At 38.4% G+C, this 25130-nt stretch overlaps 1 protein-coding gene across 2 annotated transcripts; it reads right to left on the minus strand.

Annotated features, from left to right (window-relative positions):
• Positions 1-225: 225 nt before the first annotated feature.
• TBP (TATA-box binding protein) lies at positions 226-24870 on the minus strand. Of its 2 annotated transcripts, XM_058533945.1 has the most exons (9): positions 24765-24864; positions 22203-22255; positions 21864-22071; positions 18502-18890; positions 11133-11220; positions 5311-5402; positions 3024-3191; positions 1703-1797; positions 226-985 (listed from the first exon to the last, which is right to left on the minus strand). In XM_058533945.1, exons 3-9 carry the CDS (start codon positions 21915-21917, stop codon positions 906-908), a joined length of 966 nt encoding a protein of 321 aa, XP_058389928.1. In that variant the 5' UTR covers positions 21918-22071; positions 22203-22255; positions 24765-24864; the 3' UTR covers positions 226-905. The 2 variants fall into 2 exon arrangements, with proteins under 2 accessions (XP_058389928.1, XP_058389929.1); XM_058533946.1 differs by lacking the exon at positions 22203-22255 and having other exon boundaries at positions 24765-24870.
• Between the last annotated feature and the right edge of the window lie 260 nt (positions 24871-25130).

The following is a 25130-nucleotide window of genomic DNA, read 5'->3' on the forward strand; positions in this document are numbered from 1 at the left end:
GTAATCTCGGGCAAATACCTCCACACCCACGAAAGAGGAACAGGACCTAAATGCAGGTTCTGTGAGAATCATAGCCAACGCGTCTGGGAAGCAGGAGGTGCTCAATATATGGAACATAATAAATACATGTTTCCTGCAACCTTGAATTTTCAGGCAGTTTATCCATTTTCCTTGCAACATACAATGAAATGCTGACTGAAAGGACAACAAGCAAACACAGTGAAATGGTTTCAAGCATTATACCTAAAATACAAGTTTTTAACAGTATGATCACACGAATCTTGCAAGGTATTATTTATAACATCAATCTCACCATTTTATAAACAGCATTTATTGTACAGAGTACTCTGAAGAAAGAAAACTATGTACAGCCATCGTTTTCATTAACACATCTATCCTGTCCTGCAATACTGAAAGGCGGAATGTGTCTGGCACAAAAATAATCCCTAGGAGTTACAAATTAGAAAAACAACACTTTTAAAAAAGATTTTTTCTTTTCTGGTAGAAATATAAAAACTGTGGTTTATGAGGAAGAAACAAACCAAAATAAAAAGTCCAATCAATTGCAGAGGTGGCTTTAACACTTAGTTTTGTCCCTTAAACCAACTTGTCAACAGCAGTAAGTGTTTAAAAATCTAAATATAAATTAACGGGCAGTGCTGCCCAAATAGCAGCACAGTATGAGCAACTTACAGTAACGCTGCAGTGTCTCTGTGCAGAAATAACACCCTTCCCAGCATTCCTGTGGGGGACACATGCAGGAGAGCTTCACCTGGTGCTGCAACCCACAGAACGTCCATCTTCTCACCACATCGGGCCATCCACAACACCACCATTTAAATGTACCAAAACGATTTGTTTTAAAAAAACAAGTGGGTAGGGGAGGCAGGGGTATACGAGGGCCATTACGTGGTCTTCCTGAAACCCTTTAGGATAGGGTAGATGTTTTCAAATGCTTCATAAATCTCTGCTCTGACTTTAGCACCTATGAAGACAAGGTGGAATAGAGATGAATCTGAAATGGCATTTCTTAATATATTAAGAAGGTGAAATCACTACTTTAAAACAAAACGGTAAGCACAATTCTCTCCATACCCAATTAGACTAACAGATGCAGGCATTAAAACATTCATGATGGAATCCCTTGTCACAATCCTAGTTTTGTTTTTAAAGCAATATTTTCTTAAAATGGCCTTTTAAATTACAAAAGCAATGCCCTGGGTGAATCTGGCCTCCCTCTGCAGTTCGCCCCTGTGACCAGTGTTGGTCCCTATACCAGGTCCTGAACCGACCAGGGCAGCAGTGGGAATGGCTGAATCTTATTCTCCCAATTGTTGCCTTCAACCAAGCTCTTCTCAATCTTCCTCTGTCGTCTCGAAATGATATTGCTGATGAATCCCAAAGCTTTAGAGGACGATTTCTAACTTAAAACACCATCTCTTATCCAATGCTTACCTTTCCCCCTCTCCCCACCACAGGTCACGCTTTGGCTGAAGGACCAGCAGGACTGTGATCTGATTCCCCTCCTTTCACTCCCTCTAGTGGGTATGTTTCCCATCAGCTTTAGGGTGGGAGGAAGAAAAAAAGGAGGCAAAGGCCTCTTTACAAGTCCCAACATTGTGAAATTACTCTTCAGCACTGAGAAAACGCCACTCTTGAAACTCCTTCAAACCTTCAGATACTACCTGCTGTTACGACTCACCTGTTAACACAACTTTTCCAGAAACAAAAATAAGGAGAACAATTCTGGGTTTGATCATTCTGTAGATTAAACCAGGAAATAACTCTGGCTCATAACTAGAAGGAAAATGGCAAAAACAGTTTAGAAATTAAAAGCTGCCCCATGCTTTTAGATAAAATGAGGACCTGTACAAGGGAAAATGCCAAGTAAACAGCAAACTAATCAGGAGGGAAAGCCCAGTTCTTCAAGTAGCATCACGGAGAGAGGATGTAAGGCCGGTGAGGCCAACCTGAAATAGGCACCTGAAGCCCAAGTAACCCTCTAATGAATCTGGATCTTCTGACAGAAGAGCAAGAACTTTATGTTCTGTAGTCTCTGACCCTTATCAAGCTTCATTCTGGACAAGTTTAAGTATATCAACTTAGAAGAGCCCAATAATCATTTATTTCTAAGATCTGATAGTAACAGTTTGCCTTTTAATCATTCCCATCTCATTAAGTGGAAATATTCTCTAGCTGTTAACTTTGGTCAGGCAATTTAACCAGAGTGACAGACAAGATACTGGCTGGAGAACAAATCTTTCCCTACCGTGCTGTCTGACTGAATGCACTACTGGTATGTCTTATTCTAACCCTAGTAATTTCATTTTGTTAGTTCAGAGAGGTTGAAAACAGTTAGGGTGTGTATGTGTTTCACCTGGTAGAAAGTTCAGGACAGGCTTCTCTGAGGAAGAGGTGCTTGCACAGATATCTGAAATGTAAGTGGGAGCTTCCTAGGTGAAAAGTGAGACAAGAGTGCGCCAGGGATAAAAGTGGGATGTGCAAAGGCCCTGGTGCAAGAGGGGCATGGCAAGTCTGAGTGGTACTGCGAGCAGAGAGGCTGTAGAGGTGGGCAAGTCTTCACCAGGAAGTCGCAGGGAAAATCAATGGAAAGAAATATCACCCAACTTAACATTTTTCTGGAACATCTGATGTAATGTTGACTAGAAGAAAAGATTCAAACAACTGGGGAAAAAATTGGTACAAGAGGTTGTGAATTTAATTCATGCATTTATAATGCATTTATTGAGCAATAAAATGATGAAACATACAGAAGGGGAATCAATTTCATCCCAGTAAAGGGGAGTTTTGGATGTCACTAAGTGAAATGGGAAGTAGGAGGCCGGTGAGAATAATAGATATTACAAAAACATCAGGAAGAAACTTCAATAATAAATACATCTATAACTACATCATTTGTTCCTACATACTAATTATTTTGCATATGTTTTATCATGAAGAATGTTTAAATAGATTATAAATGAATTGTTGCCAAAAGCAATCACAATACATTCCAGACTTACCTACTGAACTGTTGGTGGGTGAGCACGAGGCCTTCTAACCTTATAGGGAACTTAACATCGCAGCTCCCCACCATGTTCTGGATCTTAAAGTCCAAGAACTTAGCTGGAAAACCCAACTTCTGTACAACTCGGGCATATTTTCTTGCTGCTAGTCTGGACTGTTCTTCACTAGGGAAAGGAAAAAGTGAGATATTTATACTCAAAGCCAGCTAAAATAATTATTTAGATGAATAACTTATAAAAAGTCCAAAATAGGAAAGTTGTTTTTTAAAAAAGTGTAAACTGGGGGCTGGCCTGGTGGCACAGCGGTTAAGTTCACGTGCTCCACTTCGGTGGCCCGGGGTTTGCAGGTTCGGATCACAGGTGCGCACCAACGCACCGCCTGTCAAGCCATGCAGTGGCGGGGTTCCATATAAAGTAGAAGAAGATGGGCATGGATGTTAGCCCAGGGCCAATCTTCCTCAGCAAAAAGAGGAGGATTGGCAACGGATGTTAGCTTAGAGCTAATCTTCCTCACCAAAAAGAAAGTGTCAACTGGTCACCTCCCTTCCAATAAGAGAAAAGATCAACAGATGTTAATAATTTTATTATAAAGTACTCCTGTCTCCTTGACAGAAAACTGTAGGCCTACATAAATGATCACCTTTTCAATTCACCAAATTATTGATAGCTTTAGATTTTATAAATATGAAATAAAATATCATCATCATCATTACCATGATTATTGTATTTTAGCCCACAAATTCCTATGGAGATGAAAACTAACAAGCTTCGTTTTGATAGGAAAATATTGATAAGGTTTATACTTGAATTATGCATACACTAATTCTATCCTCTTTTATGTCAAGTCTCTATACATTTCTTTAACATAGGTTGGATAAACTATGACTTAGCAATGTAGAGCTTAGGGAAGAACAGCAGAATGAAAGTAATACTACCATCATGAACAAAAGACTCTCAAGAGGGGCCAGGAAAGACAGAAATTAAGCATACATATATGCAGTGGTTTTTTTTGCTTTGAGGAAAATAAATTTATTTATGGTTTCTTATCTTGATAAAATAATCACCCAACTAGATCTAACACTAGTCCAGCTGCAGCAAATGCTCTGGACAAAGAAGGCTAAACACTGCAGGAAAAGGCTGTCTGGACAGAAACAAACATCCAGCATCCACTGATAAACTGAAGTTCTTGATGTTCCATCTAGCCAGATAAAAACAAGCAAATAAAAAGACTCCTAAATGAAAAGTTAGGTGGAAGCCAGGGACAGACCCACGTCTTGCCTTCTGAAAAAACTCTAAGAAACCAGAGCCAAAATATCCGCACCAATGGCCTTCCCTTCACTTCAAGACAACTTCCAAGCTCAGAAGCAAAGGCATCCACAGTCCCTCTAGGTGTTGACACCTCCAAGTGCATTTTATTATCTTTCTTTCAAAAGTTTAATTTACTTCATTTGTAAAAGCTTTACCAAGCTAATGTTACTAATCTTCCCCCCAACTTTTGCCTTATACCAAGTATGTGGGCTCTGTCAGACAAGGTTTAGAATACAGTCATGCTTCGCTTAACGATGGGGGATACGTTCTGAGAAATACACCGTTAGGTGATTTTGTCATTGTGCAAACATCACAGTGTCCTTACACAAACCTACATAGTATAGCCTACTACACACCTAGGCTATATGGTACCAATCTTATGGGACCACCATCATCTATGCAGTCTGTTGTTGACCAAAATGTCATTCTGCAGCGCATGACTGTAGACAAGGCCCCAAAGCGCTAACCTTCACAGAACGGATCACCCCACACAGAAGCAGAATATGGGAAACAGCACTTTATGAGAGGGGTGCATTCCTTCAGACCTGTATCATGCAAGCCCTCGTAATTAAGACTATTTACAACCAGGGGCAGCAGGCATCTGTGACCCACACACATGGTGCTCTCACACTATCAGCTCTGAAATTCTGTGATTCCTTCCTGAGGAATTTGTGTTACATATGAAAATTTTTACATAAAGGGATTCTTATTAATAGTTTTGATGTTATAATTTATCAAATACACATCAAATGCAACCAATGTATATGGAAATGAGCACTGTAATGTGCATGTGGAACTCACGCATGGTTTTATGAAAATGATATTAATGCTGTCTAAAGTGATTAGAATCAATCATTTTAATAAGAAAGCAACACTAATATTTTATTCAAATATTAGCCCGATACCTAGGAACCATGAAATACAACTGTTTCCTTCATAAACTACAGACCAGGAGAATGACCTCCTTAAACCTTACCTCTTGGCTCCTGTGCACACCATTTTCCCAGAGCTGAATATCAGTGCAGTGGTTCGGGGCTCTCTTATCCTCATGATTACAGCAGCAAACCGCTAAAACAGCCAGAGACAATCGTTAATGAGGTCATGCCAGACTGCTGATTTCTGTGGGGAGAACTAGACAATGACAGAGAACATCACAACTAATCAGGAAGATCTGGTGCAGGCAAAGTTATCAAAATATCTGTCACAGGTTCCTACATGGGATTCCCTTACATCACCATGTGGCATGCATGCTTTTGCGTAGAGAGCAGAACAGATAAACTGACTATTAAGTAGTACAAGACCTGTGTATTCACCCACACACATTCCAACAAGAGAAGATAAGTAATATTTGCAAAATTTTTTTAACGAAGTACATCGTTAAATACCAGTGCCTCTGTTTCTAACTTATATTTGCTGCTTATCATGATTAGCTTCTATAACTATAAATTTTGTTTTATTAATGATTTTTACGCAAATAAACTGACAAACCTTTTCCACCTCCAGAAGGAATTAATGAATCAGATTATAAGCATATCAATATGTAGTGAAGTGAACTACAGTTTCCAATCCACTTTTAGACACAGTATGAATGTATTAGCGCTTATATAATGCAAAGTAAGACAAGATCAAAGTTTTTATTTTTAATTTCTACTTAGTTTTAACATCTTTTTCTTGCTAAAATTTATCTCATGGGGAAAATATTTCAACCATGGGTTGAATTAAAGGCTTCAGTTACTACGTTACATGATAAAAAGCAAAAAATTACTTTCAGATAACAAGTACCTATTTAATTACATAAAAATTCATATAATATTTCTAGTTGAGATGACCCTTTGACAAATTAGATTGCTTTAACAGTTTTAGTTTAAAAGCTGCTCTGTGTTCCCTCTGATTTTACCACCATGTAAAAATGCTAGCACTATATTCCAGTTTATACAAGTCCCAGGAAAAGCCTAATTCTTTTGCATTTCCTAAATTCCCTCTACTGGTTCTATTCCTCAGATAATAATATCATTTCATTAGAGACTAGAAAATTATAAAATTATGTATTCAATTAAATAAAATTATGATAGATAAAAGATTAATTCTTATAACGCTACACGTCATATGAACTTGCCATGGTGGTTAACTGGTGACTTCCAGACCTTAGTTACCTTAGGATCTTAGACAAACACTTAAAACCTTCTTTTTTTGTGAGGAAGATTGTCACTGAGCTAACATCTGTGCCAATCTTCCTCTATTTTGTATGTGGGGTGCCACCACACCATGGCTTGCCGAGCAATGTGTAGGTGCACACCCAGGATCTGAATCTGTGAACCCTGGGCCGCCTAAGTAGAGCACGCAAACATAACCACCACGCCACCAGGCCAGCCCCTTAAAAACTTTTTTTAATATTATAATTTCTTAAGATAAAGATAAAAACACTGGTCAATACAGTTTTTATTTACTCTTTCATTTTTATATGTTATATAATGACCATTCAATTAATTGGTGAAAGGACGATGTTAATATAATGTTCATTTTTGCCACTTTAAACAAATTATCAAATGGATATATAATGTGCACTGATGGATAGACAGCTAGACATTTCTTGGTTATCTGCCTCCCAGTTTTCCCTGTGTCTATAGGAAACAACACTGGATTGCTTTGGCTAAATGTAATAATTAATATAAATGGTTGAGTCTATACCAGGTACAATAGTTAATGAGAAATATATATTTTATTTCCTTATTAAGGAAATTGTTACAGTTTATTGATATCATAAATTCAACATGAAATACGCATCATCTTACTTAATATGCTGACATTATATTTTAAAGTTAAAGGTAAAATGCTTTAAATGATTAAAAAATTTCAGTAGTTCTGACAAATCTTTCTGTCTTAAATTCTTACTCTAAATTCAAAATAATAGAACTGTTTTTCTGTCTAGCTATCTTTGTGGTTTCCTAAATGGACACTGGTTAACCATAAAGATTTATTCTCTCACCGTAAAAAGAAGGGGTTCTAAAATAATTAGGCATATTTGATGTTCTCCATATTTAAATTAATTAGCTCAATCAGGCTGACCGAAAAGTGTCAAAAGCTAAATGAGCCATTTTCTTTCTTAGCTTTCTTTCTTAGTTATTACGGAAATTCTGACTCTGGATCTTTCTCACTTGTACATAAGGACAAGGTTACGTTTTAGAGATTTGGAGACTCAACTTAAGACCATTACTTAACATTTATCTCAACTCACAGCCAACTGTTTATCCAGCTTACCTACCTGTTACAGCTGGCAAACACACCACTACACTTCTATAAAATTATTTTGTCTGCTTCCTACATAACCGTTAAATACTACTCCAATCTAAACTCATCTGCTTTACTTTTCTTCCTCAAAAAAAAAGTAAACAAAAATCTCTTGACTGTCAAAATAAATCTAAACCTGCCTCATTTTGACTGATGTTTTGCCCTGATGATAAATGCTAACGAGTCATTCAATTATGACTCATAGGGGCCGGCCGGTGGCGTAGTGGTTAAGTTTGAGCATTCCCCTTCCGCAGCCCAGGGTTTGCCGGTTCAGATCCTGGGCATGGACGTACTCACTGCTCATCAAGCCATGCTGAGGCAGCATCCCACACAGAAGAGCTACAACTCCACAACTACCATACACAACTATGTACTGGGGCTTTGGGGAGAAAGAAAAAAAAAGAGGAAGACTGACAACAGATGTTAGTGCAGGGTCAATCTTCCTCAAAAAGGAAAAAAAAAAATGACTCATATATTTAAAATAATCAAGGTATACTTTATACTGATATAGTTTTAACTTCCAAATATTGTTATAAAATATTCCCTTACCAATAGCTCATTCTACTAAAGACAGTCATCTTTCTAGAGGTTCATGAGTAAATATTAATAGTCAATAAGCTTTTGGGTTTGTGTCATTATGAAAATAAGAGTTTTCTATCTTCTTTGGTTATCACCAATTAAAACATTAAAATAAATACATGACAACAGAGGAAATCAGACTCCTGAAGGAATATGAGTTGTAAGATTACAGCTCATTCTAAGGAAAGCGCCTTCTCTAATTTATGCAAACAGCATCTCTTACCAGGTTTAGCCACCACTGATACCACAAGGATAATCTTTTTTTTTCAGGTTGAGGGGGAAGGCAGAAACTTAGTCATTATCTTTTCTCTTTGTTTTATTGAAATATCTCAAAATGGCTTAGTGTCACTCAAAATCATCTTCAAATTTTAATACTTATGCATATGCAGACACGTGTGTGCATACAGACACACAACAAAAAGCTATCACCACCAGAAAAATGACAGAGAAAAATATGTACATTGATTCAGACTTTACAAAAATATTGGTGGGGATATTTCACTTGAGAAGCTCAAGGGGTTGCTGAGAAATGCCGTATCTTTAGTTATCACAAGCCAGGAAAAACGGTTATAGAGGGCAAGGCTCTGGGCTCCCACTTAGATTTCATTCAGTGCCCAAATGGAAAAGTTTAGATATGCTTAATAACAGTATGTAAACAGTTTTTCTGTTGATTGAAGCTTTCCTTTGTTAAAAGGCCAATGCTAAAACAGTCCAAGTTTCCAAAAACAGTTTTATTTTCCTTGGCCTACAGTCTTAGCCCTAATGACAAGGTGATCCAAACCTCAAAATCCCCACGAATTCTCACCCTATGAAACTGCTCCTGAAAGGCCTATGAGAATTGGTCTGGCTCCCCCCCAAGTCTCAACCTTGTTATACCCTGATCTTGTCAAGTCCCATCAAGCCAATGTCCTGTCCACAGTGGTAAGCTATGTTTCCAAAGACATCACCGCACCCATCTCTGCATGATACACAGGAGCAGACAGTGAGATGGAAGAGGCGTCAATGGAAGTCAGCCTTCAAACCGCCTACAAGAAAGCATTTCACACTCTCCTAACTAAAACACTATTTTCAGGCATCAGAATACACTCCCCAGTTTGCATGTACTCACAATCCAACTGGATATGGGTTCTGCCTGAAGACCGACCCCAAATATACTCAACAGCCTCCTGAAAGACGTGACTCCTGAAAATACAGCTTCCTCCCAAGACCTCTGAATCAAGACCCAGGATAAGACAACAGACTTAAGTTTTATTATTTACTGCCTCTTCTTTCTCTCACTTCTTCCCCTTGGTATTAATCCTTTTTTTGCTGTTTGCTTCATCATTATATTTGTTATCCAGCTTTTCCAAGCATTCAAAACAAAAACCTCAGGTAACACATCTTATTAAGATCCCAACATAGTCACAGAAGAGGTACAAGAACACGATTTCACTGTTTGTAAGAGATTTCTACCCTGGCTAGGAGTTCCTAAACTAAGACATGTGACCTGGATTGTGGCTCAGAAAACAAATGAAACAGCTTACCCAACAAACTATCATAAATTCACTGGCTAAAACAGAGCCAGATAACAATATTGTCCTCAACTATTTACTGGCCAGCCAAGTAGTACCTGTACAACCATTAATACATCTTTTAACACCTAGACAAATATCTCAGGAGGGTGGGAAGCAGAACAATCAATCAATCAATTGAGAAAAAAAGACTTGGTTCCTAAAATTGACCAAGCTGATTCTTGGGAGTTAATTCTTCTGGTTAGGATTAAGCAAACTAAAAAACTGGATATGAAAGGAGTTCCACATATTTTTTATGCTATTTAAGATTATTATTATTCTTTTTCCCTCCTCTACCATTCAGCTTAAATGCTGCTACATGGCCATTGTTTCAAGATAACCATCAACAAATGATATCCTATGAAAGAAAGAGTGAAGCTCTCCTGGGCAACCTGGATGGGGAATCTAACCAAGGGAGGCACAGAAGGACATCAGTAAAGGACATGGTGCTAACCTGGCAAAACACATTACACAGACAGCCTGTCACATGTCATTCACAGTTAAATTCTCAAGTTTGTCCTTCTGCCCTCTCTTTTCTTTTTCTGATATAAAATCTTATTTTTCCTTTGTTACAAGAAATCAATTTAATACAAGTTTGCTTTGTATATAAATAAATAGCATGGCAGTAATTAATTACCTGTCTTGGAGTTGCTCTTTGATAGAGGCTCCCACTTTGGGGGAGCTGTCTTCTGCAGGACCCTGCCCCAAAGCTCTTCAATCTGACCATCTTCTAGATTCAGATGCCTGGTTTCTGTCTGGCCCTCTAAGAATGTCCACTCATTTTTGAATGCAAATCTTTACTATTTTTAAAAAATTAGCTTTTCTACTATGCAGGGATAAAAGACTTAATATACACTCAGATAGCTCTTAAAATCAGAAAACTTGTAGGTATTTTTTTCCCCTAATCTTTTTATTATAAAAAATTTAAAAGTTATAAAAAGTAAAAATATATATTGTAATAAATTTCCTTGTGCTTATTATCCAACTTTAACAATTATTAACTCTTGGCCAATTTTGTTTCATCCATGTGCCCCCTTTCTCAATTCTCCAATTGAATTATTTTGAAGTAAATTCCAGACAGCATGTCATTCTATTCTATATAGTTTTCAAAATATAAATGGGATCATATTATATATTTTGTTCTCTAACTTCACATGATCCCCACCACAAGGGGTATATAAACTTAGTTTATCTTGCAGACTACTATATTCCTAGGGTCTCTCACATGGTACCTATTTAATAAAAACGATACACATTTTGCTTTAAATCCTTGTTTTGTTGGTGTCAACAAACTTAAGCATGATACGAACTTTTTGATCTAGGGACCTAAAAGTAAATTCCTGTATTATTATAGTCTGAAATACATTAAAATTGCTCTGACCTTGGGATTATATTCAGCATTTCGGGCACGAAGTGCAATGGTCTTTAGGTCAAGTTTACAACCAAGATTCACTGTGGATACAATATTTCTGCAAGAAATTCGAAAAGAAAACATGATTATTTATTTAACTTTTACAGGATGAGGTGCCAGATGATTAACCTAAAAATCTAATTCTTTCACTAGAACTAATATAATTTCATTAAATTAGTTTAAACTAATTCATATTAATTTTTTATATTAAAATTTTTAAAAAGTTGCTGACATTTATTAAGTATTTAACAAGTACATCACACCATCGTGAGCATTTTACAGATCCTCATTTCATAGTCATAACTATCAACATTCCCATTTTCAGATGAAGAAGCTGAGGCTTGAATGGGGGAGTAAATTGCTCACGACACACATGGCTCCTAAGTGATGGAGTCAGGATTGAGTTGCCTCAGCTTTTCACCTGTATTGACTCAACTCGTCCATGAGCTCTGAAACACCACCACTACTGCCACTAATCCCCAAAACTACTATTTATAAAGAAATATGCAGGCATGACTTTCTCAGTCCTCTCAAAATTAAGTATCTTTTGCAGAAACAAGAATTCAATATCTCTGCCAAACGAAAAAACCCTCAGTAAAACAAGAAAAACAGATATCACTATTTATTATCTGGGTCCAATGGCCTGTTTTTATTTTTCAATATTCTTATATAATTTTATGAATAACTTACAAAAGAATAAATATAGAGTGGAAAAACAACTTTATTAGAAATTTTAATAAATATTTAAATACAGCAAATCCAAAATGATTCTATATTTTCCTGGTTTAAAAGTATGGACTCAAAATGGGCAATACCCTTTGAATGAAACTAATTGCCCATCAACCATCATGCATGGCCTGGAACATCACTGTCCTGTGAATACTGATTCTAGATCACAAATACATCTCCAATCAGTGCTAGCTCATCGCTGTTTCTGGCTCTTTTTCCTGTACTGGCAAAATACAATACTTTTGATGGCTTACAATTTGGCTGAAGAGACGATGGCTGTCTTCTTTAATACACAACTATAAGGCCAATTAGGATGACCAACTCAATGAATGTTTTCACTTCATCATCTATTTCCTTCCAGTCAACTTTATATACACACTTGCCTTCAGCATTTAACCACTTATGAACCAAATCAAGTAAATTTTGGTGCATCTATCACAAATTCAGTCATATAATTGTTAAATGTATTCTTTTTTCTCTTTGTATAAAAATTGTGTTAAAAAACACATAAAATTTACTCAACCATTTTTAAGTGTACGGCTAAATTTACTCAATCATTTTTAAGTGTACAGGTCAGTGGTATTCAATACATTCACATTGTTGTGTAGCCATCACCACTATCCATCTCTATAACTCTTTTCATCTTGCAAAACTGAAACACTGTCCCCATTAAAGGATAACTCTCCATTCTCCGCTCCTCCCAGCCCCTGGCAACCACCATTTTACTTTCTATCTGGATGATTTTGACTACTCTAAGTACTTCATTTAAGTGAAATCATACAGTATTTGTCTTTTTGCGACTGGCTTATTTCACCTAGCATAATGCCCTCAAGGTTCACCCATGTTGTAGCATACCGCAGAACTTTCTTCCTCTTTATGGCTAAATGATAGTCCATTATACGCATATGCCATGTTTTGCTTATCCATTCATCCATCCATGACATTTGGCTCATTTACACATTTTAGCTATCATGAATACTGCTATGAACATGGGTGTACAAAGATCTCTTTAAGACTCTGCTTTCAGTTCTTCTGGGTGTATACCTAGAAGTGGGATTGCTGGGTCATATGTTGATTCTACTTTAATTTTTTGAGGAACCTCCATACTGTTTTCCACAGTGGCCATACCATTTTACATTCCCACCAAGGGTCACAAGGATTCCAATTTCTCCACATCCTTGCCACTTGTTGTATTCTGTTTTTTTTATTGCAGTCATCCTAATGAGTATAAGGTGGTATCTCATTGTAGTTTTGATTTGCATTTCCCTAATGATTAGTGATGTTGAGGATTTTTCCACGTCCTTACTATCCATTTGTATATCTTCTTTGGAGAAATGTCTATTCAAATCTCTTGCCCTTTTTTGAATCAGGCTGTTTGTCGTTTTTGTTAAATTTTAGGAGTTTTCTATATATTCTGGATATTAATCCCTTATCAGATATATGATTTGCAAATATCTTCTCCCATTCTGTGGGTTGCCTTTTTACTCTGTGGATAGTGTCTTTTGATGTACGAATTTTTTCTAATTTTCATGAAGTCCGATTTGTCTATTTTTTCTTCTGTTACCTGTGTCTTTGGTGTCATATCCAGGAAATCCAATGTCCAATGTCAAGAAGCTTTTGTCTTGTTTTCTTCTCTAAAGTTTTCCTCTCTCTAAAACAATAAAATTCTAAAGTTTTATTGTTTTAGGTATTACATTTGTGTCTTTGATCTATTTTGAGTTAATTTTTGTATATGGTGTTAGAGGAGGGTCCAACTTTTTATTCTTTTGCATGTGGATATCCAGTTTTCCCAGCACCATTTGTTGAAAAGACTATCTTTTCTCCAATGAATAGTCTTGGCACTCTTGTCTAAAATCATCGACCATATTTGCGAGGGTTTATTTCTGGGCTCTTTATTCTATTCCACTGCTCTATGTGTCTTTACACCAATACCACACTCTTTGAATAACTGTAGCTTTGTAGTAAGTTTTGCAATCAGGAAGTGTGAGTTCCCCAGTTTGCTCTTCTTTTTAAGTATTGTTTTGACTTTTCGGGTCCATTGAGATTCCATATGAATTTTAGGATGCATTTTTCTATTTCTGCAAAAAACATCACTGGGATTTTGATAGGGATTGCACTGAATCTTTAGATCACTTTGGGTAATACCAACAGTTTAACAGTAGTAAGTCTTCCAATCTATGAACATAGGAGGTGTTTCCATTTACTTATGTCTTCTTTGTGTCCCATAAGTTTTGGTATCTTGTATTTTTGCGTTCATTAGTCTCTAAGTATTTTCTTTTTTTTTTTTCTTATTGAGGTAACATTGGTTTATAATAATATATAAACTTCAAGTATACATCATTATATTTCAAATTCTGTATAGACTACATCATGTTCACCACCAAAAGCCTACTTGCCTTCCATAATTTAAGTATTTTCTAATTGCCCTTGTAATCTCTTCTTTGATGCACTGGCTGTTTAAAAGTGTTCTGTTTAATTTCCACAATTTTGTAAATTTTCCAGTTTTCTTTGTGTTACTCATATCTAACTTCATCCCATTTTGGTCAGATACTTTGTACATCTCTTTTAAAGTCTACTGAGACTTAATTTTTGGCCTAACACATAGTATATCCTGGAAAATGTCCCATGTGTACTCAAAAAGAATGTGTATGCTGCTGTTAGGTAAAGTGTTATGTATATGTCTTTTAGATCTAGTTGGTTTATTGTGTTAAGTCTTCTGTTTCCTTACTTATCCTCTGCCTGATTGTTCTATCCATTATTGTGAGTAGGATACTGAAGTCTCCAACTTTTATTGTAAAACCGTCTATTTCTCCCTTCAATTCTGTCAGTTCAGGCTTTATATATTTTGATGGTCTGTCATTAGGTGTGCAAATGTTTATAATTATTGTATCTTCTTGCTGTATTGAACCTTTCATTAATATATAATGTCCTTTGTTTTCTTGTAACCTTTTTTGATTTAAAGTTTATTCTGTCTGATACTAGTATAGCCACTCCTACTCTCTTCTGTTTACTATTTGCATAGATTATCTTTTTCCATCCTTTTACTTTCAACTTGTTTGTCTTTGGATCTCCACTGAGTCTCCTGTAGACAGCATACAGTTGATCGTGTATTTTTACCCATTCTGCCAATCTCTGTCTGTTGACTGGAGAGCTTAATCCACTTACATGTAAAATAATTACTGATAAGAAGGGACTTCTGTCCTTGTGCTATTTGTTTTCTATGTGCTCTATAGCTGCTTCATCCCTCATTTCTTGCATTCTTCTCTACTCTTGTGTTGAGTTGATTTTTATAGTGAAATACTTAAGTTCTTTCTTAATTTCCTTTTGTGTCTATTCTAAGCTATTTTCTTTGTGGTTACCACTGGGATTACATTTAACATCCTAAAGTTATAACATTCTAATTTGAATTTATAGCAGCTTAACTTCAATAACATACAAAAATTCTTCTTCTTTACAGCCCTGTCCCCACTCCTTTTGGTTACTGATGTCACAAAATTACATTTTTGCACATTGTGTGACCCAAACATAGACTAATAATTCTTTAAAATGCGTTAGTCTTTCAAATTATATAGAAGACAAGATTTGGAGTTATAATCCAAAGTTATAGTAATACTAGCTGTTACACTAATAATTTTTTTTTCTTTAAATGTATTAGTCTCTTAAAATCATGTAGAAAACAAAAAGTAAAGTTACAAACCATTGTTACAATAATACCAGCTCTTATAATTGAATGTACTTAGCTTTAAGGATATCTTTATTTCTTGATACGGCTTGGAGGAACTTTCACTTCACCCTGCGGGACTCCCTTGAGCATTTCTTCCAGGGCAGGGCTAGTGGTCAGGAACTACCTTCACATTTGTTTATGTGGGAATGTCCTGATTTCTCCCTCACTTTTGAAGGACAGTTTTGCCAGATATAGGATTCTTGGTTGACCGTTTTTTCTTTTGGCACTTTGAATACATCAGCCCACTGTCTTTTTGTCTCCAAAGTTTCTGCTGAGAAATCTGCTGATTCTGCTCAAGGACCCCTTGTATGTGATGATTCCCTTCTCTCTTGCTGCTTTCAAGATTCACTCTTTGTCTCTTGAATGTTTGATTGTCATGTGTCTCAGTGCGAGTGTCTCTGAGTTCATCCTATGTGGAGCTTGTTGAGCTTCCTGGATGTTTATAGTCAAGTATATCTTCAAATTTGGGAAGTTCTCAGCCATTATGTCTTCAAATATTCTGTCTGCCTCTTTCTCTCTCTCTTCTCCCCAGGACACCTACGATGCCTATGTTGGTCAGCTTGATGGTATCCCACAGGTCCCTTAGGCTCTGTTCATTTTCCTTCGATCTTTTTTTCCTGTTCCTCAGCCTCAATAATTTCCATTGTCCTATCCTCAAGTTCACTGCTTCTCTTTTCTGCCTGCTCAAATACGTCTTTGAATCCCTCTGGTGAATTTTTTCACTTCAAATATTGTACTTCTCAGATCCAGAATTTCGTTTTGGTTTCTTTTTAGGCCTTCTAGCTCATTATTGATATTTCCATTTTGTTGACACATCGGGTTTTTTTTTTATTTTCTCCACATCTTCCTTTAGTTCTCTGAACATCTTTAGGACAGTTGTTTTAAAGTCTTTGTCTAATATATTTGCCATTAAGTCTTTTTCAGGGGCAGATTCTATTGAATTATTTTCTTCCTTTGAATGAGCCACACTTTTCTGTTTGTGAGCCTTGTGACTTTTTGTTGAACACCAGACATTTGAATCTAGTAATGTGGTAACTCCAGAAATCAGATTCTCCTCCTTGTCCAGGGTTAGCTGTTTTTTGTTATTGTTTTTGTTTTTTTGATTGTTGTAGGCTGTCCGTGCTGAGGATCAGCCTGAGGTGTAAACTTAAGGTCTTCTGAGCCTTTCCTTGGGCATGCACATTGCTTTCTATTTTTTCCGGTATATGAAGTTGGTTTTGAATGTCCTAGTCTTTAACGTCTGGCTCCCGAAAGGGGAAAAGTGGTAAGTGAAGGTAGGGGGAAGGGTGCTACACTTTAAATCCCCTAAAAGTCACTTCAGCCAGAGGGGGAGGGGTAGCAACAATGGGAGGAGGTGCAACAATGGCTGCCTACTCTTTGCACCTCTCTGATCAGCAGCAGCAATCAGTAAGCAGAGAACAGAACCGTAATATTTGTAGGACAGGACATTTTGCCCATCCTGGCTCCCACAATCTGTGTGCAAGCTGCTCCAGGAACACATGCCCAGCTGTCTGCCAGGGGGCAGGGGGTGGGGATTGGGTAGCTGTTCCTGTGGTAAGAGCTGACATTGACCAAAACTGACCACAATTTACCCTCCAAACCTTCCCCTGGAAGTTGCAAGCCTTCAACACGCTCCAGAGTTCCAAAATAGTTACATCCGACAGATTCTGCCAGTGCACTTATTGTCCAGGTGGGGAGACAGACTTCTGGTGTGTCCCACCTTGCCATCTTCCCAAAATCTTAAAAAGGTATTCTTATATATTTTCATTAATTGAATATTTACCCTAATTCTTCATAAGCCTATTAAGATTTAGAGGCCACTGAATTCCCACCCAGTGGGGCTCTTAGTAGATAGTGGAAACTCAGTCACGGGGCTGACTGAACGCTTTGTGGAATACCAGAAAGATTAAGATGCCTGCAAGAAACAGACACCCCATCCAAACTGGTTATAATTTATGATTTAAAGCAGAGGTGCAAACTTGGCCACAGGAACCAGACAAGAACGCAAGACAACAGGGAATGGTGGTGACAAAAGTGAACTAACAAGTGCTTATCTCTCTAAAATCATTAAAATTAAAATTATTTTGCTTTTAAAATTGTGTCAGATCAAATAAACACCTGAGGCAAGATTTACGTCTTTGGATAACAGTTAGAATCCACAATTAAACATTACTTAGTTCTAAAAATGATCAGAGATGGCCTACAAGAAAAGTGGGTGATGCAGTTATTCAAATAACCCGTCGTTTTGGCCATAAGCTTCCTAAAAGCAAAAGCTATATACTTCTCACTGACAGATACAAGGGAATATTTGTGATTTTCAGAAAGGAGAAATTTTTTCCTACCCCTCCTTTTCTGTTACATATAGGACCCACTTCATTTAGGGAGAAAAATCCATTTAGGGCAAGAACAGCCATCCTCAGCTGGTGGGAAGGACAAAGCTCTTCTAAGATTTATATGCAGCCCTCATAAAAACTAATGAAGAAAAACAAGGACCACTATGAACTATACTGATTCTGAGTCTAAGCAATTAATTTTCTCAAAGACCTAAAATATGACAAGGGAAGGAGACTACAAAAGGCTTGATTTAGCTAATCAGCTACAGGGAATCGTCTGTAACAACAAAAATGAAATCCAAGCTGGATATCATAGGCCCAAGTATATAAACACAAGCTACCAAATTTCTGAAGATGTTATAAGAACCTTTCACTGAGGGCACTAACTAAGACAGCTTTGCTTCCCTTTCTTGGTGAGAGAGAAAGCAAATTTTGATACATGATGACCATTAATGCCACACCCTTAAATAAATCAATCTGTCTGAAAACAAAGAACAGCAGCACAGCTCCAAGGGACAAGGGCAAGGGAGAGGACACAAGACAAAGTACTCACTGCAGCTGCGGCACGATCCCAGAGCTCTCTGAGGCTGGCGTGGCAGGGGTAATGGGGGTCATCGGGGTCATGGGGGAGGGGTACAGGGGAGTGGTGCCCGGCAAGGGTGCAGTCGTCAGAGTCTGTGAGTGGAAGAGCTGTGGCGTCTGGCCCGAGGGCCCCTGTGTTGCCTGCTGGGATGTCGACTGCTGAACTGCTGCCACTGCCTGCTGCTGCTGCTGCTGCTGCTGCTGCTGCTGCTGCTGCTGCTGCTGCTGTTGCTGCTGCTGCTGCCTTTGCTGCTCCTCCAAAATAGACAGACTACTGGTGTTTTGAATAGGCTGTGGAGTCAGTCCTGTGCCATAAGGCATCATTGGACTAAAGATAGGGATTCCAGGAGTCATGGCACCCTGTGGAGAGTCAGGAGAATAATGGGTTAGGCTGGCTGGTGTTGCGTGTTTGTAGGACTTGCCTGGTAGAAGAGCAGGTGAGACGTGCAAAAACAGACACCTTCCGAATATAAATGCGTTTATTAAGCATTAATAGGGAGGAACCTGTTGTTCTTAGACTCATCACTCTTCTTCACCATAACACAGTAGGTAAGAGCTCAGGATTTGCAAATAGATCTAGGTACGAAATCCAACTCTGCTACTTACTACGTGTGAGAACTTGAGGAAGCTACTTAACCGTTTAGGCATATCTATGGGACAATAACGCTCAAAGATTGTTAGAAAGAATAAGGGAGATAATTGGAGTGACCACACATCCTTGTTTAAACTACTATCCCAGCATACCATCTGGGTAGGACCCCGTTTCACTCTCAAGGCACTTGTCCCAGTTTGGATGATAAATTATACGGTTATCCTAGAGTTATCCCCTTAAAGCATTCAACATGATGACAGGCATATAGAAAACACTGAAGTGTTAGCAACAATAATGATGATTATTAGAATACTATTCGAAAAGGTTGATCATTCGCTCTCACACAGTTTAAATCGACAAAACCCAATGCATCTATCAGAATATCAATCTGCTTTTCCATAATGCTTCTGAACTTCTCCAGATACTGTTATATTTATTAATTTATCTGAGTTTCACAGCAGCCCTTTGGGAAAGGGAAAACAGATGCTATTCTTCCCACATTAAAGACAAGAACACTGACACCAAGAGAAGTTAAATGACTTGCCCAAGACATAGATCTCATTAGTAGATCAGCCAAGATCACAACCACGTTTTCCAGACACCCAGTCCAATGCTTTCCTGTGACACCAAAATCTACGGAGCCCATGGAGAACACAGAGCTTGTAATGGCTTTGTGAACCTCTTAAAATTATACCAACATTTCTGCATGGAGCGATCCATAGCTTTCACTGGGTGATTCTCAAATGGGTGCAAGACCCAAAAAAGAGCCACAATCCTTTCCCACTTCCATCACCTTACTTGGCAGAAAGCATAAACTAAAAATGTCTAAAATATTTACGTTAAGTTGTTTCACCAACACAGTTGCAGAAAGAATATGAGGGGAGGAGACCAAATATATACTGTAGCCCTGTCACTACAGGTATCAATCTATCATGCCTATCACTTATTTCTAGAAAAATACTGGCTAGAAAAAAATTCAGGTTACACTAATTTAATAAGACTAAGGCTTTGAAAGGTCTGCCTTTCTTTATGTCATATAAAACATGAACTCAAAATGAATCACAGACATACATGTAATGGCTAAAACTATGAGGAGAAAATCCTTAAGACTCTGGGTTGGCAAAGATTTCTTAGACAGGACACAAAAGCACTAACCACGAAGTAAAACTGATAAATGGACTTCAAGGAAAATGAAGAACTACTACTCTTTGAAAGACACCATTAAGAAAATTAAAAAGTAAGCCACAGACTGGGAAAAACATCTACAATACATATATCTGCGAAAAGATTTGTATTAGAATACGTAAAGAACGATTACAATTCAATAAAAGATGAACAAATAAACCAATAAAAAATGGGCAAAAGATGTGAAGTACATTTTACAAATGAAGATAGATAAATGGCTAATAAGCACTTGACAAGATGCTCAAGATCATAAGTCATCAGGAAAATGCAAACTAAAACCACAAAAAAATACTACTAAGCAACCACTAGAACGGCTAAAAGTAAAAAACCCCAAGTGTGGATGAAGCAGTGGAGCAACTAGAACTCTCATACGCTGCTGGTGGAACTTTAGAATAGGGTTTGGCAGTTTCTTATAGAGTAACATACACTTACCATATGACCTAGCAATTCTACTCCTAAGTATTTATCCAAGAGAAATAAAAACATACTTTATACAAAGTCTGTACACAAAGGTTCAGAGCACCTTTATTCAGAATAGCCCCCACCTGGAAACACTTCTCATGCCAGCAACTGGAGAATGATAAACAGACTGCTGTTCATCCACACAATGGAGCACTACTTGGCAATAAAAAGGACTTTGCTGATATACAAACGTTATGTTGGGCAAAGAAGACAGACACAAAAAAAGCACATACTGGTATGATTCCATCTGTATGAAATTCTAGACTAGGCAAAACTATCTTTAGCTCTGGACAGCAGATCAGTAGTTACCTGACGCTAGGGGAGTGACTGCAAAGGGGCAGGAAGGGATTTTTTTAGAGTAACTGAATTGTTCTATAACTTACAGGGGTATACAATTATCAAAACATACACTTAAAATGGGTATTTTTATTGGGGCCGGCCCGGTGGCGCAAGCGGTTAAGTGTGCGCGCTCCGCTGCGGCGGCCCGGGGTTCGCTGGTTCGGATCCCGGGCGCGCACCGACGCACTGCTTGGCAAGCCATGCTGTGGCGGCGTCCCATATAAAATGGAGGAAGATGGGCACAGATGTTAGCCCAGGGCCGTCTTCCTCAGCAAAAAAAGAGGAGGATTGGCGGATGTTAGCACAGGGCTGATCTCCTCACAAAAAAAAAAAAAAAAATGGGTATTTTTATTATATGTAAATTATACTTCAACAGAGATTATTTAAAACTTTAAAAAGTAGATATGTTATTTGGAACCTTAAACATAAAGAAAAATATAAAACTAGAAAATAATTTGGTGAGTTATTTTCAAAATCAAAGACCCTATAATCACTTGGAACACTTTCATAAGTGTTTATGAAAAGATTAAGTTTTTATAGACAAGTACATATTTTAGCTTCCAAATAAACTCCCCAAATTAAACACTGTCATGCCCCTCCAAAGCCTAAAAGAACTTCTCAACGAAATAAGGGAGGCTTAAAAATATATAAATTCATTTTCAACAACAGATTGTTAAATTCCCTTCCTTCCCTTTTATACTGTCTCTAAGGAAGCAGATGCTGTCCTACCTGCACCCTCCTTCCAGCTGTATTACCTGAGGGGAGGCCAAGCCCTGAGCATAAGGTGGCAGGCTGTTGTTCTGATCCATGATGTTCACTTTCTTCTTAGCAAATCAAAACCCTTTGGACTGCAACTCGCCTCAGCATTCGGTCTTTTCCTAGAGCATCCCCAGCACACTCTTCTTAGCAACTTCCTCAACTCTCTGGGTTATCTTCACACACACCAAGAAACAGTGATGCTGCCTGGAAAAAAGTTTGAAGTTTAATGTAAGAATACAGGTAAGCTGTACAGTCTTATAAACCAGTTTCATGGTTACACGAAAAACAAACAAAAAAAAACCAATGAAGCTATTTTGGAATACACTTCTTTTTACCTTATAATGCTGAAATCTTATTCCTTCTATGTTTCCTGTGACTGCATGCACAACTGCCAACAGAAAAATTGTTTTGTTACATGTTTAATTTAAATACTCTTACAATGTTCAAAATTAAGGTGTCATAATCAACATTAAAAACTTTTGGAGAATAACACCCAGAGAAAATGAATTCCTGAGCAAACTGTCATATCTGGGTAGAAATATTTCTTAAGCAATGTATAGATGTATTAAGCCCTATTAATGTACTGAGCGCTATTAGGCCAAGTTTAGGTTTTTAAACATTCCAATCGGTTTTTATATCCTCTATCATGTCTTGGGAGGATAAGTTAAGTTCAATAAATATCGAATTGGATGCAATACACTTTAATGTGATCATTTATTGAGCTGCTACCTTAATAAAATACTGTGATAGAAGCTGTACAGACATAAATATAAATACATCATGTTTTTTATATGTAATGACTTTACCTCTTTAGAACACACAAATACAAACTGTGCCTGGATCTGGCTCTCCTTAAGTCATCATCTCTTTACTGGCTACACATTTGAAATTACTTTTAGACCAGAGAACCAAGGGACTTTTTGTTTAGTTTAGTTCATGGATCCCTAACTTGCTCAGGGTTGCTGAGAACCGACTGAATCAAACAGAATTGACTGATTAACACATAAAGAGCAGCATCTAGTTATCACATCTAGTAAGCACAGGACAAATGTTAACTATTATCAGATTTCAGCTTAAACATTATCAGCTAATAAGACATTCTCACATAGAACTCACAGGTCTTAATGTTACAAGTTCTATGTCAAAGACACACATTTTTTGGATGAATGAAAGAATCTGACAATCACTTTGAAAGGACAAAGGACCCCAAAGATTATATATCCTACATACTCATCGCTAAAAAGCAGGCCAAAAAAATAAAAATAAAAACTCAGCTTCAGAAAATATCAGAGATATAGGAAAATTATACGTTTTTTGACAACCTATAATAACAATATCCTATAATTAACAACAATAGAAGTGCTACAAATATAAAAATGAACAGGATATAGTCCTTGGCATCAGAGTTCAATTTGAAGGGTATGCAAATAATTACTGTACAGCAAAGCTTAAGTGCTATAATAGCAGATATGCACCATGCTGAGTTCCTTGAGTGCAGAAAAAAGCATACAAGTCTTTGCAATCTCTGCACTTAGAACCGAACCTGGCAGATAGTATGCAATATGAATAAATGCATACATGCTATGCAAGAGAAGACAAGATAACTGCCAAGTGTTCTGACAAGTATTTTCACAAAGTAGGGACCATCTGACTCCAGTCTAGCAAGGCAAGTAGGAATTTACAAATCAGCACCTCACGCAAAAGAAAGATCAAGCACAGGGAGACAAAGATTGAAAGGGCATGCAGTATGCAAGCAACAAGCTTAGCATGACTGTATGGAAGGCTCCTGCAAGGGATGTGATACCAAATACAAATGGGGTCACATTATCAGGAGTTTCAGTCATTATTACATAAACAACAAGAACAGTGACAAAATTTTGAAGCGCAGCATGACTAGATCTCCTTTGGCAAGAGCGTGAATGAATTCGATGAGATAAAACTGGAGGCTGGAAGTTCAATTTAAGGCAGTCACTGCTGTGGTTGAGGCAAGAGACAAGGAGGGCGGGATTTAAAGCACTCATAAATATGACCAGAAATTTATCCAGAAACTGGTGGCTTCAAACCCCTTTCCGCAAACTGCAAGTCTACAGAAGAAATCTGAGTTACTAGGTTCGTCCCTGATGTTATATTGTTCAGAGCTCATCTCTCACTCCCAGTGACGGCGCTGACCATCTTTCCTCACCCGTGTCGTTAAAACCGCAGTTATTACTACACTAACTCATCCTTAGAAAAGAAAATTGTTTGCAGAGGGTCTTCATCTGTTGGAAATTGAAGCATCATATTCGATATTTTTTGGACACAATCACTGGTAAGGGAGAAAGATCAATTAATTCTGCACAGCCCCCTAGTGTCTATATAACTCAAGCATGTTTTCGTAGAGAAGCCTACCTAGAGTTTTAAATTTGAAAACCACATTGTCCAGGGCCTAGAGGAGGGAGCCTTTGTAAATAAAGTGGTGTGTGTTTACATCTTATGCTCTAACGTGCCCAAATCTCTGGCTTCTGAAAAACCTTCAAAAAGTCTCCAGGGCAACTTTATAATAAAATCACGTCTGCTGGTAGCAAAACAGGTGGGCACCGGCCAGAGTGAATCTGCCTTCCAACCTCGAGAAGAAGAAACAGAGGGCAGGACGGGAAGACTCCGGGTCCTGGCCCTCCCGCACCCACGCTCGGACACGGGAAGCCGCTTTCGCACCACAGCAGAAGCGGCCCCGGCGACACGCAGCCGGGGCGGGGGCGGCCGGTACAGGCCCCGGCGGGCTGCAAGAGCGGGAGGGCCGTCTCCGCGCGGCCCGCGCGCCCACTCCGCGTCTGCTCCCGCCATCGCCCCAGGCCTCGCTGTAGTGGTCGCCTCTGCACGAATCCTCAGAGAAGAGGAAAAGCTAAGAGGACTGTTACCTGAGTCGTTGCAGAGACTACCAACGGCCGCAGAAACGAGGTGAACCCGCAGGCGGCCCAGGCGCCCGCCACGGCGACCCTTCCCGACCCTCCTGAACTCCTGGCGCGCGTTGGTAGTGTCACTTCCGCCAGTTTCGCCCTTCGGCTTCAGCCGGTTGCCCACGCCCAAGCGGCCGCCATGTGAAGTGTGGGCGCTCCGTCACTTCCTGCGTTTCCCTGGGTACTTGGCTTAAGGGACGCGAGCGGCGGGGCGGAGCTCCTGTGGTGTACCGGGGCGAGGTCGCCTTGCCCGAGCATCTTCTAATTGGGCTCTGCTGGACGTAGGCAGGATACTGATTTTTAAATGCTGACTTTTCAAACCGACTG

This window comes from Diceros bicornis, chromosome 39 (assembly GCF_020826845.1).
Source record: "Diceros bicornis minor isolate mBicDic1 chromosome 39, mDicBic1.mat.cur, whole genome shotgun sequence".
NCBI lineage: Eukaryota > Metazoa > Chordata > Mammalia > Perissodactyla > Rhinocerotidae > Diceros > Diceros bicornis.